General features: G+C 37.4%; 1 protein-coding gene across 1 annotated transcript in view; it reads left to right on the top strand.

Moving 5' to 3' along the window:
• dkk2 (dickkopf WNT signaling pathway inhibitor 2) overlaps positions 1 to 3,701 on the top strand; it is a 12,138-nt gene extending 8,437 nt beyond the window's left edge. Inside the window, exons 3-4 of the mRNA XM_005726859.1 lie at positions 503 to 658; positions 1,866 to 3,701. Coding sequence (XP_005726916.1) covers positions 503 to 658; positions 1,866 to 2,116 — 407 coding nt within the window. The 3' untranslated portion in view covers positions 2,117 to 3,701. The remainder of the gene's footprint in view (positions 1 to 502; positions 659 to 1,865) is intronic.
• Positions 3,702 to 13,257: the final 9,556 nt, after the last annotated feature.

The raw sequence follows: 13,257 nt of genomic DNA, 5'->3' as shown, positions 1-13,257 counted from the left end.
ACACACACACACACACACACACACACACACACACACACACACACACACACACACACGTGCATGATTGTAGCGCATTTCAGTTTCAATTACGTTATGACTGCAGGGCACTATCGTGAAAATTCGATTTCTGGTTTTATTCAAATGTTCTTGAAAAAGCGGGTCTTAGTTATAGAGCCAATCTATTTAAATAATGTTGAACACATGCTTTCAGACAGAACCCTGAACTATAGCTGAACTGTATTCAATTGAGGCCCAGAGGTTAAGAATCAGTGGTCACATGTTTTAGTGTGAATAGCGTGTATGTGTGCAGAGGCTGCGCTGAAACTGCTCTTTGTTTAAAATCAACATAGCTCACTAACACATATAGGAGTTCTTTGCATTATGCACTGAAAGCATCCATTTAAGAGACCTTTCACAGAGGCTAATGTGCTCAGCTTTAACAGTCTGTGCCATGTTTTCCTGAAAAACTAAGCAGCATTGGCGTTTTCGTTAACTATATATGTTTCTCCTGTTTTTACAGTCATTTGTGTCCCCATCTCTGAGAGCGTGATCTCGCCTCACATCTCACCATTAGATGAACATATCAAGCTCTCCTCCAAAGACCACGGCTGGAAGGGTGGGAAGAATGGAAAGGGACAGGCCAAGCATTCTCTAAAAGGTGAGATCTGACAGCAAAGCATGTCCAGTATGAACCGAGTGATATCAAGACATTGTCCTTTATCATCATTACTTTCCCTCTAATGTTAGATTTGCTCTGTCCCTTTCCTATCCTGGTCTGGCTGAATTGTTTTCTTGTCAACTTTAAGAAACCCCTAAAGTACTCATGGGTATTGCAGTGCACCAAAATATGCCCCTCATTTCCCCTCTGCCCATGTGTCTGTGTCTCAATCTAAGCGTGGAGATCCCAGAAGGAAAGAAAAAACACAATGCCTTTGCTGTTTCTGCACTTACTTATCCATACAAACAGTCTCATTGATAGGACACCTTCCATGATACACCAGTTTTATCCACAAAATGCAACTTTGGCATAATTAAGGCAAATAACTCACAGAGACCTGTTCTAAGCAGTCATGTCACCTGATTTAAGCCAAGTAATGGACTATCAATATAGTAATCTGTTTAATAAGACACTTAAATTACTACACTATAAATACGCCCTCAAGGCTCCAATGCTAAAATGATCGTGGAAATAAGAGCACTACTTAAATCTGCCATAAATGAGGCCATTTGGTTTTACTTGTACTTGACTCACCCGCTCTCCTTACACATTATTACATTATAATAGGCTGGTGCAGGTTGCCACTTGAATAAACTCAACCCTGAAACTCAGTGATGTTAAACCAGTGGAAAACAGTCTGACTTAGCAGTCCATCACACTGATGGAATAATGGAATAACTAGTCAGCAAAGTGGGGTTTGTCAGGGAAACAGGATGACTGGATTGGATGATAATGCGGCTTTTGGTAAGCTGTGTCACAGGCCTGCAAGTAAAAGTGTTTCAATTCTAGTGATTGTTGATTTATAAAGATTCAGTCAGGCAAGTGTGTTAGATATATACAGAGTCATGTGAAAAAATTAGGACAGCCTATGAAAGAGCGTTTAAAAAAAAGCATATTTAGACATATGGAAATTATTATTATATAGAATCAGTCAGCTGTTGATATCTTTTGTTTAATTAGCAAAACATGGCTGCTTTTTGCTGTTGACCTGCAATTTAAAAACAGTATTAAACATTAATATGTGAACATGCTTTTTTTTTGGTTTATGTTTTTCCAAGTGCAAATATGCCAGTTTAATGCAAACTTTGCATTTTATTGTTTGTCGGTTTATCACTGCTCATATATTTTTATTGCTTTCTTCCTCTAGGTCACGAGGGTGACCCGTGCTTGCGTTCTTCCGATTGCTCGGACGGCTACTGCTGCGCCCGCCATTTCTGGACAAAAATCTGCAAACCGGTGCTGAGGCAGGGAGAAGTGTGCACCAAGCAGAGGAAGAAAGGCACTCACGGCTTGGAACTCTTCCAGCGCTGTGACTGTGCCAAGGGCCTCTCCTGCAAGGTGTGGAAAGACGCCACCTCTTCGTCCAAGTCCAGACTCCACATGTGCCAGAAGATCTGAAGCAGGAGGCAGCTGTTGTCGGCTTAAAGGCCTCGGTCTCCATGTGTGAGGGGATTTTTTTTTTTTTAAGGATGGGTTGTGGCGGTACTGAAAAGAAGGAAAAGACAGAGACTGACAAGAGACAGAACAGATGCGGCTTCAGGCTCGCTATTCTGCAAACGGAGGGCAAATGGGAATGCTTTAATGTGTTCTCTGTGAGTGGTCCATCCCTGCACCCCACATAACAACCACGCACCCTCACACACACGCACACACACGCACACACACAAACACACTCACGGTTTTGAGAGATTAGTGAGCTTATAGGATGCTATCCCCCCCCAAAGAAAAACCAACATTTTACACATTCTTGTGAATATCAGGGAACCGCAGAGTTTGTCAGCTGATGCTGTGATAGGTGTGGACTTTTTGTAGATAGCAGCAACAGTCATAGCAGTCTTTCCTTAAACCTCCAGTTTATGATATTCGAAGCCGAAGGACTATTAACACAAAAGCCATATTTTTACTGAATAGTACATGCTCTACCAAACTCTGAAGTCAGTTAGCTTTAAATAATGTCGCATGTGACACTCATAGGATCAGAATTTTGGCATGTTATACTGTCTGTTTGCCAACTTTAGTACTTATTTTAAGATCGAACCCAGCTTTTGCTACGCAAAGCATTTACAACCAGCAACAATGTCCAAAGAACAAATATACATTCCCTGATGTGTGTGTGTGCCTCTTACACCAAAGACAGAAAGAACATTTGCTTTGGAATGATGAGTTTCGTCTGGGGCATTCGCTTTTCACCCTATTTTTAGCCACAAGAAGAGAGATAAAGTATTGTATTCATTGTGGGAATCTTGTTTGATGTAGGATACAGCTGTAATCTATTGTGATACAACTGTGCGGGTTAAAACTGTTTGCACTGAGGTAGTCCTTTGCTGCAGACTTGGTGGTTTCAATACCGGAATGGTTCTGCTTTTCAAATCATACAAACGGGATTCAGGGATATGTTGGAATCACAATTTTTCCCTTTAGAAAGCCAGTAGAAATGGAGATGTGAGAGGATTGATTAGATTTACAAAAATGCTCCACAAATCTGATGTTTTTAAAGAGAACTGCAGTTAAAACGAATGGCTTGTTGATGGCACACAGCCCTCTTTAGTTTTCTGCTTTTAAAATATGACTGGATACTTTCTTTTGATGAAATATTGAGTTTTATGGTGTAATGGATGTGAAGCAATGCTTTTTCTCCCCTGGTGTCAGTGCTTTAAATAACCACTCATTACCTACAAATCAATATAACATTTGCCTCCTTTCGCTTTAAGACATTTTTTAGAGCATCAAGTACATATATTTTGTAACCATTAAAATACCAATAAGCTCTAATATTGTAAATAGACTGGAAGCAAAGCAAATGTATTTAAGAACCAATGTATATCATGTACATATAATAACAAAGGAATCCTAAAAGTTATAGCAAAATGATCTAGGTGAGAAGAGTAATGTCAGAAGAAACAAGCACAGTTGGATAGACTGAAATCGATTAAAGTTGTGGGTGTAGATAAGGGGTAAAGGCTTAGATAGCATGGACTGATATCACAAACTGAATGCATCAAAAGGATGGTTCCTAAAATAGGGAGCATCAAAATCCAAAATGTGTTGTGTAAATTGTGTGTAAATGGTTTCAAGATTTGCATCCAACGAAATGATGTTTCTGTGAATTCACTGCATTGATCTGTTTCATGTATTTACAAAGATGAATTAATAAAAGAATGTATTTTGTATTCCTAGTACACGGGCCTTGTTTTTGCTTATCGTGTTGCTTCTTATGCTGAATTTTTACAGTGACAACAGGAAATTAAACACCGTATAATGCATTTTGATAGCTAAAAAAACCCCTTTCCCTGAGGGGTTGGGACAGCCAACGGATATTTGATCTGGCAAAGATGCTGAATGCACTTCCTGACATGACCCTCAAATTTATTCAGGCTTTGCCCCTGAAAATCTTACTTTAGATATGAAAGGTGTGGACATTATTTTATTTGTTATAAATAAAAGCAATGTTATATGTGTGTTAAATAAATGGTCTTTCAAATATCTTCATGCATAAACCTTTGAAATGTTTGCTTTGTTACACTGATAGCAATCTTTGGATGGGGTGAGTTTTGGCATGTCGTCACCTCTTATATAATTTGAAACCAAACTATTACAAATGCAAACAAAAAAAATAAGTTTTAAGTCTTATCAATTTAATAGTGACTACCAAGCTATACCGAAAATAAAAACTAATCTAGGAAATTAAAAAAGGAAAATTATTTATTGGTGCAAAACTAGAACATAACCAAAACACAGTTGCAGAAATTTCTTGCTAAACTGTTACAGCTTTACAGTAAGATGATATATTTCTTTACAACGTTTTAATTGAATAAGAAGACTATATTTAAGGCTTTAAAAATATTTTCAATATGAAAAAAGTTTATTTACAGTTATCTGAAAAAGAAAGTTTTCACAGGACTTGCAGTCATCTTAAAAACAAAGAAACAAAAAATAACGACAGCTGATAATCAAATGTACTTTATTAATTGATCTTTATTAATTGATCATCAGCAAGTTTGGACACCTCTATGAATTCATATGTTTTGGCATTTTGCTAGCTTGTAGCATTCAGAACAGCAAATACAATGTCATGGCTTTCTTAGGAGAGGAAATCCCAGCTGATGAGAAGTAGCTTTAATTCTTAGAGCATACTCCAGGAATTAAAGGTGCTGCGCTCCAGTAGTTTAAATGATATCTAACAGACTCCAGTTTGTTCATGTAAATGGAGTCGTCTTCATACACTAAGGTACTTATGGAGTTCCACAGGGTTCCATACTAGGACCAATTCTGTTTACATTATACATGCTTCCCTTGGGCATTAACTTTCAAAAACATAGCATAGCATTTTACTGCTATGCAGACCATACCTAGTCGCATCTATCAATGAAGCCAGACGACACTCATCAATTAGTTAAACAGCAGGAATGTCTTAAAGACATAAAAACCTGGATGACCTCTAATTTCTGGCTTAAAAATTTAGATGAAACTGAAGATGTATTTGACCCTAAAATCTTAGAAATGTGATTTCCAACCAGATACTTACTTTAAATGGCATTACCAGACACACGAACACTGTAGGGAATCTTGGAGTCTTTCTTGACCAGGATATCCCCTTCAATGTACAAGTTAAAAAGAATATGTAGGACTGCTTTCTTGCATTTGCACAACATCTCTAAAATGAGAAATATCCTGTCTCAAAGTAACTCTGAAAAACTGGTTCACACATTTATTACTTATAAGCTGGACTATTATCACTTTGTCCTAAATGCTGCGTACTGACAGTTTGGATTTGTGAGACAGACACCCTCTCTATTTTCAAGATTAGTCTTAACACTTTCCTTTTTGAGAAAGCATATAGTTAGGAGCTGGATTGGCCCCTAACTAAACAGTCCCCTAATTATACTGCATTAGGTCTAGGCTGCTGGGGGATTTGCCATGATGCACAGAGTATTTCTTCTTCCTTTACCTGTTTTCACTCTGTATGTTTTATACACCACTTGGTTTAATCAATAGTTATTATTAATTTCTGGCTGTCTTCCTCGGCATGTCTTTGTCCTGTCTTCCTCCCTTCACCCCCAACAGGTCACAGCAGATGGCAGCTGCCTCTCCTTGAGCCTTGGTTCTGCCAGAGGTTTCATCCTGTTAAAAGGAAGTTTTTCCTTCCCACTGTCCCCCAGTGTTTGCTCAAAGCGGGTCTTTTGATTGTTGGGGGTTTCTCTGTATTATTTTAGGGGTTTTTTGTTTTTGTTTTTTTAACCTTACAAAGGGATTTAAGATGACTGTCTTTGTGATCTGGTGCTATATAAATACACTTGAATTGTATGTAAATAAATTGAAAGGTCAGACCTATTCAATACCATCTATACATCCATCTGTTAAAAACAATAAAAAGATCTGGAATGGGTTGCCGGCAAGAATTCTCTTCTCCCTAAAAGTAATGTAGCAGAACAACTTTAGTTTGCAATAGTTGCTTCTGACCAAACCACAAGACTTCTGGAACAATATCCTGTGGGCGAACAAAACCAAAGTTGAGATGTTTGACCATAATGCACAGCGCCATGTTTGGTGAAAGCAAAACAAAGCATATCAGCACAAACACCTTATACCAACTGTCAACCATTGTGGTGGAGAGGTCATAATTTGGGCTTGTTTTGTAGCCACAAGATCTGGGCACCTTGCAGTCATTGTCTTGATCATGAGCTCTTCTGTATTCAAAAGGTTTCCAGAGTCAAATGTGAGGCCATTTGATATCTAAAGCTTGGTTGAATTAAGGCTGTGCAACAGTGATCCAAATCACAGCAGCAAATCTACAACAGAATGGCTGAAAAACAAAGAATCAAGGCGTTGCAATGACCTGGTCAAAGTCAAAACCACAGTCTGAGTGAAATGAATGAATAAATAAATGCCCACAAACCTCAGTGAAGTGAAGCAATGTTATAAAATGAAGAATTGGTCAAAATTCCTCCATAACAAACTGAAAGACTGATAAACTAGTTATTGAAGTTAAAGGTGGTTCTAAAAACTATTGTATCACAGGGTGTACTTACTTTCTGACATGATGGGATAGCGTGTTAGGAAGACTTTCTGTGAACGTGCTATGAAAGTGACTACAGTTGTCTTTTATGAGTAAAACCTGTCCTGTACAAGCACCACTGTGCTTTTTTCAGAAGTACAAATAAGACTTCTTAAAAGCCATTATAGGCTGATGCTTTGCAGATGTTAACTTTAGACAAAAGTCTTTGATATGCTCAAAGAAATACAGTAAAAATGCGCAGCATATGTTTGATTACATCAAGCCAACATCTTTATAGCATGTTCTGTGTACACAAGGGTTAAAAAGAGATATAGAAAATAATACTGACATTTCTAGATGCGATCACTGTTTTTACCACTTCAAAGTGCCAACATGTGATGAAAGCCAACAATACTCACAATTTCGAGAACATAATTGTACAATCCTTTTTGACCGTTCCCAAGCAACATGTTTTTTCCATCATCTCTAACAGGAGATGTAGACTTTGCAAAACTTCAAATGCAGCAGCATCATTTTGGAGCTATTGTTCTTTTCCGTATGCCTCATTAAGTCTAAAATGCACTTCTACTTACTAGCCAGGGGACTTTTTTCATTTTTCAAAATGACTTACAAAAATGTTAAAAAGCCTGATGTCAGAGGTGTTGAAAACTGTCTTAACAATAATCCCATGCAAACTAGTTGGAGGGTTTTGTTCAAGTTGTTACAGACAGTTTGAACCAGATGTTAGGTTCACGTGGCCCTATGAAAGTTGTGCTGCAATATATCAACTACAATATTATTTGTGATTTACAAGTGTTGTGCAGTAAATTTCCCAGTACTACTGTCAGTATCCATTTACACTAAAATGCAGTCCTCAATCCAAGATAAACGCTTCTTCTCATATTTATTCAGTAAAAATTCATAAACATCTGGTCCGTGTGCGTAATTGTAAATTAGCTGCTGAACTTTATTAGTCTTCTTTGAAAATTAATAAATAATATTCAGTCATGTACAGTTTTTCCCTCAGTCATTAGCTGTGGAAACATTTGGGAGTGACCAGTTATGTAAATGTGTTAACCAGATGTTCACTATGCATATTTTTTTGAAGTAAAAAAAAAGTGTAGAATCTCAAAGGTATTCTTGCTGTCTTCTTCTGCTGTTATAACTTTCAGTATTATTCTTATAATAACAATAAAATTTATTTAAACTTTAGCTTAAAAAAACTAAAAACCTTTCCATAATATGTGCCCATTTTTATGGATATTTGACTACATTTTTCAATTTAAGATGGTAACATACACCGCAACTCATTTTCTCACATTTCTTGAAAGTAAAAAGCAGCAGCGTATTCAGCACCAACCCTGTGCATCGCCCTTTCCAAAGTTTGTGCTTTCAATATAGCGAGTGTCCAGTCCCTTTTTTTCCACATGTGCTTTTGATGGAACGTAATAACTCAGCCCTACCTTTGCCTTTGTTTGGATAAGGTTTCTGTTTGCTGAAATACTGGATACATTTTTTGAAAATATAAACAGCAAAGAAAATCTCTACAGATGCTGGAAAGGGTAAATTCAGGGTGACTTGAGACTTCAAATCTCCATGGAAAGAAGAGGTAGATGCAAAACGAAAGCTCTTTTCTCCAGTTCCAGGCCACCCACAGGCTCTGGAGTCTCCAAAAACCTGCTAATGAGAGAGTGACTGTCACTGGGTCTGCACTTTCCAGTGTGTGTCAGCAAAAATTACAAATGAAGGCGTTTACGCAGACAGGTTTGACTACCCATAAGGTTGGCAGCTAGAAAAAATATGCTAAATGATTCAGTGGAAGGCTTTGATTTTGTGCCCGTGTTTGCACCATGTAAATCACAAATGTAATTTGGGTTGGTATGGCTCATATCATTCTCTGTGGCAGAGAAATAAAGTCTTCTCAAGCAAGCAGACCTCATGACTTGATCACACAGCCTTCTGCATCACACTTACATGGAGCTGAAAAAAAAAATGACGATGCTCCAGTGATTTTTATTTGTCTCTTCTGTCTCTGTCTTGGTCTTTTATCATTTGCATATCCTCACCATGAAAACAAATATGTTGTCAGCTAAGGGAAAAATTCCCAGAAAACCAGGTTGAACCACTAAAAAACCCTTTGTGTCACTGGGTCTTATTGTGAGTTCTCTTTTATTCCAGTCTGCACGAGACCAGAAGTTAAGGAATTAACTTAAATCCTGCAATTAGAAGTTGATTAAAGCTTTAATAGTATGCAGGGAATAGTAGGCAGCATATGCAGTAAAATACATTTTAGACACACTCCATCTGAATGCAAAAGCGGTGGTGGTACAGGTTGCGTTAATGAGATAGCCACATCTGTATTCCAGTGGTGGAAGAAAAACTGTGATCCTTTAGTTGAGTAAAAGCGCAATAATCTGAGCAGAAAGTGTTACATTAGTGCACTTAAAGTAGGAAAGTCGTTACTTTTTCTGAAATAATGTTGTCCTTCTGGGATGTATCACTCACATTCATTTTATTTATGTCAGTAGTGGTGTGAAGATAATTTACTGTTGTAGGTGGAGGTGGTGGTGGGGTAAGTTTTCACTACTTTATGCAGTTGGTTAGTTTAGTCCACTGGTTGCCAACTTAACATTTGCTACTGCTCCAGAAAGGCCACAAGATAAATATGACAGGTCATGAAATGTTGAGTTACGATGAAATGCATTTACTTTTTGGTGATATGACACTCACAGTACTTGAGCAAATTAGGATAGTTAGTTTTGTAGTTATTTCTAGCATGGATAACTGGATTCCCTTAAAGCTCACACTGTGTTTTGGGTCATGACCTGCTATTTTTTTTAAGAGAGTGGATACTAAGGACTGCTACGAATGCACACATGCAGCCATGTGTGCACACAGCCAGCACTAAATCAGACGTATTGTAATATCTAAGCCTGGAGGCTGATTATTGTGTTCTTATCTGTGTTCTTATCTTCTTAAATCTGCAGTCTGTGGCCACTGAAGCGATCGTTTGAACTGGCAAAATTTCTATTTTGACATAATAGCAAGGTTCACATTTATTATTTTCCATGACTTTCTTGTGCAACAGTGTATGGTCCAAGAAAAGAATATTTTTTACATCATAGGTTATTCAAACAGATGAAATGTCCCTGCCAACTCTGGGCCCCCTGCCTGTTCAACCGCTGCTTTTTGTCAGCTCTCTATATCTGTGCTGTTATTAAACAGTTGCATTGGTCCTTAATGGAAATACCACAGTGCATGTAACAGCAGCCCAATGAGCCAGGGAGGCACTATACAACGTGTTGTAAATAGAATCTGTGTCAAGACAAGTCAAATTATGGCTGCTTTTCATCCACAACAGTATATTCACATTAACCTGTGTATGTGCTTCAGATTCTCAGCATTTTAAAATCGCTGACAAGAACTTTCCAACAATGTTAAAAAGAACTGAAATACCTATAAGTGTTTTACTGCACACCTTTCCCTCCTCTCTCTCGGAGCTTTTCTGTCTTTTATGAATTTAAAAGAATATATCCTTTTAAGTTATTTACTGGCAGATTTGATATACAGTCACCACTTTAGTCTCACTGCTTTTTCCTTTCATATTTTAAAAATGTTGTTAGATTTACATGTTTCATTCAAATGTTTTAAAGAGAAAAATTGTTCTTTTAAAAACCAGTCTGACAAAAAACAGGAGAATTTAAAAAAAAATGCAAAAAATAAACACATAAATAAAACAAAATGATACAAGATGTTTCCACCTGAACTATAATCTCCTCCGTTCTCAGTGTGTGAATATTCCCACATCTCATTGTCAGTTATGCATCAGGTTTCCAAAATAATTCTGACATTACAAAATCATGACAAATAGACAGATAGATAATAATAAGGAAAACACATGGGAGAAACACTCTCAGCTCTACAATACATAAGCATTGCTTTACAATTGTGACATTTCAGGTTAAATGTCAGTTAATCCGAGACCAATGTGTGCGTATATACTCTTGGCCGCTGGCCGCCACGGCCCTTTTGATAGTTTGTGTACGTGAGTCCATGTGTTTGACATGTCTTCTCATAAATCTCCACGCTTACCAAATAATTTTGGAATTTGGTCACAGACAATTTAACATCTTTGAAGCTGTGTTATTTGTCTCATGTTGTTTGGAAAACTTTCACATTAAAGCGCTAATTGCCAGACCTCTTTTATGACTAAATCTCAACCTGATCTGACTTAATTTTGTTGTCATCATTGACATTTTTATTACCCAACTTCAAAGCTGAAAGCTTTTAATATGTCTTTACATTTTTATGTGCCACCTGTGTGTATCCGGGAATACTTGTTGTCTACTTGTTGTCTGTTTGTGGTTTATCGCTGCTCATTTTACTTCTCTTTACTTCTGCTTTTGTTTTGCAGATGATCGCTCTCTGCCAGCCTACCTCTGGAGGTTTCTTACAATAAAACGTTTCTGTTTTTTTCCTTTCTATGATCACCAAACACTTAAGCGAAGAGAATCCCAAGTATAATATTGTCGGATTAAAGTACTAAAGATGAGTTATGCTGTGAGTTCATGCTATAAAAATAAATTACAGTCAGCTATAGAAGATAAAAAAGAGGCATCTCCAGTCATTGACAGGTTGGATTGCTGGCTAACGTCCCAAACCTTCAGCATTTGTATTTACTGATTCCTGTTTTTATACTTTCTGGTTCAGATTTTCATACAGTGGAGCAAAATCATAGTTCAAATCAAGGGAAAATAATGTCTTCTGATGGACTCTTCATCAGGACATTAAGCACAGCATTCAAATATTAGATCCAATTACTTCATGCTCGAGTTATGAATCAGACACCATGTGCTTGAAGTATTTCTGCTTTCCAAGGCTTCACATCTGCATAACAGCCTACAGATATTATGAGCAGTGGGTGATATCTATATGCATTAAAAATGTGTTTAACCTTATGTGCATTTACCATGGTACAGTATATGTGTATCTTGTCGTTCATGTGTATTCACCTGTATTTTCATGTTGTTTATCCACTAATAGTTGCATTACAGGTCATTAGTTGTGTAACTGTAGATGCTCTGTGCTGTATATTCGGCAGCACCTTAGCACAGATGAAAGGAATTTGTTTCTAATACATACCATGCATCTCTTAACAGCATTTTCATCATCATAATAAACCCATTTACACCTGTTTGAGGCTGATTTCCAACACACTTTGGGGTCATGGCTCTTTTCTCACTTTTTTAATCTTAAAACATCTGTTTTGGCTTCCTCAAGCTTTGCCTCAGCCAGACTTCATGGTGTTAAAATTTATGAGAATCCTCAAGGAAATTAGTTGCTGGTATACACATTGATTTTACTTTTAGGAAACAGCATGTATAATATAGTCAAATTAAATAAGTATTCATAGTTCTTTAATTTGGAACCTTGAAAAATATATGGATAGATTCAGCAAATACAAAAAAAGCTTGATTTAGATACAACGTTAGACCACCTGCACGAGCTCGCCAGCTGTTGTTTTCAAGCCCAACATGTGCATGACTCCTTTGGGTTGCAATTTCATGTCACAACAAAGATTTTTTTCGTCATGGGCTGTGAAAAAATGATAAGGTGCTCATTTTTCTAATATGCTGATTGAAATGCTTTCACAAATAGTTATATGTATAAATAGTTACGTGACTAAATTTTGCATGAAACATAGAACATCAAAAAGCTCCCACTGTAAGTAAAACACAATGAGGTTTTAAGTGTTTGAAACATAGAATCTCATAACATAGTGTTAAAGAAAATGTACAAGCATTCTTTGCATGGTCCTTGCATGGCTTGATGTGTCCAACTCATGGGCATTAAAGAATGGGTTTCATCCCGTTTCATCTTTGCAGGCCTTCATTGCAGCTGTTTTCAGCTGTTACTTGTTTGTCTTGTTCTTTCCGTAAGTGAAAGGCATTCTCAGTACAGTTGCTGTTGCACTGTGTTTCAGGTCACCCTCCATCTGTACTGCACAGCACAATCCAACTCTTTTGCATTCCTCAGTGTAACATGCCCATGCTATTACACTGCCTTTACCTCATATGCTGGCCTAAGTATTGCAACCAGCTGAGACTTGACACTTGCAGAAAGTCATGTGTGATGTAGGCCAGTGTGAGACCTGTGTGTGTGTATGCGTGAGTGAAGACGCATTATCAGTAGAAACTCTAAGTTGATTAAGTCTATTGTCAACCAGTGTCTATAACCAGTGACATACTAGTTTCATTTTAAAAGCTAAGTAGTTATCTTAATAGAAATATTGGTATGCTTTATGCAATATTACAGGTTTCTCTCTCTGCCTGTCCATCACTGCAGAACTCTTCAAACAGTGAAATGGTAGTAAAGACACATCAGCATTTTAAGTCTACAGGGTGGGCCATTTATATGGATACACCGTAATAAAATGGGAATGGTTGTTGATATTAAAGTCCCGTTTGTGGCACATTAGTATATGTGAGGGGGCAAACTCCTCAAGATGGGTGGTGACCATGGTGGCCATTTAGAAGTCGGCCAT

This window comes from Pundamilia nyererei, unplaced genomic scaffold, assembly GCF_000239375.1.
Source record: "Pundamilia nyererei isolate P.nyererei 1_Seehausen unplaced genomic scaffold, PunNye1.0 scaffold00022, whole genome shotgun sequence".
Classification (NCBI taxonomy): Eukaryota; Metazoa; Chordata; class Actinopteri; order Cichliformes; family Cichlidae; genus Pundamilia; species Pundamilia nyererei.
This window is presented reverse-complemented; position numbering and strand designations above follow the sequence as displayed.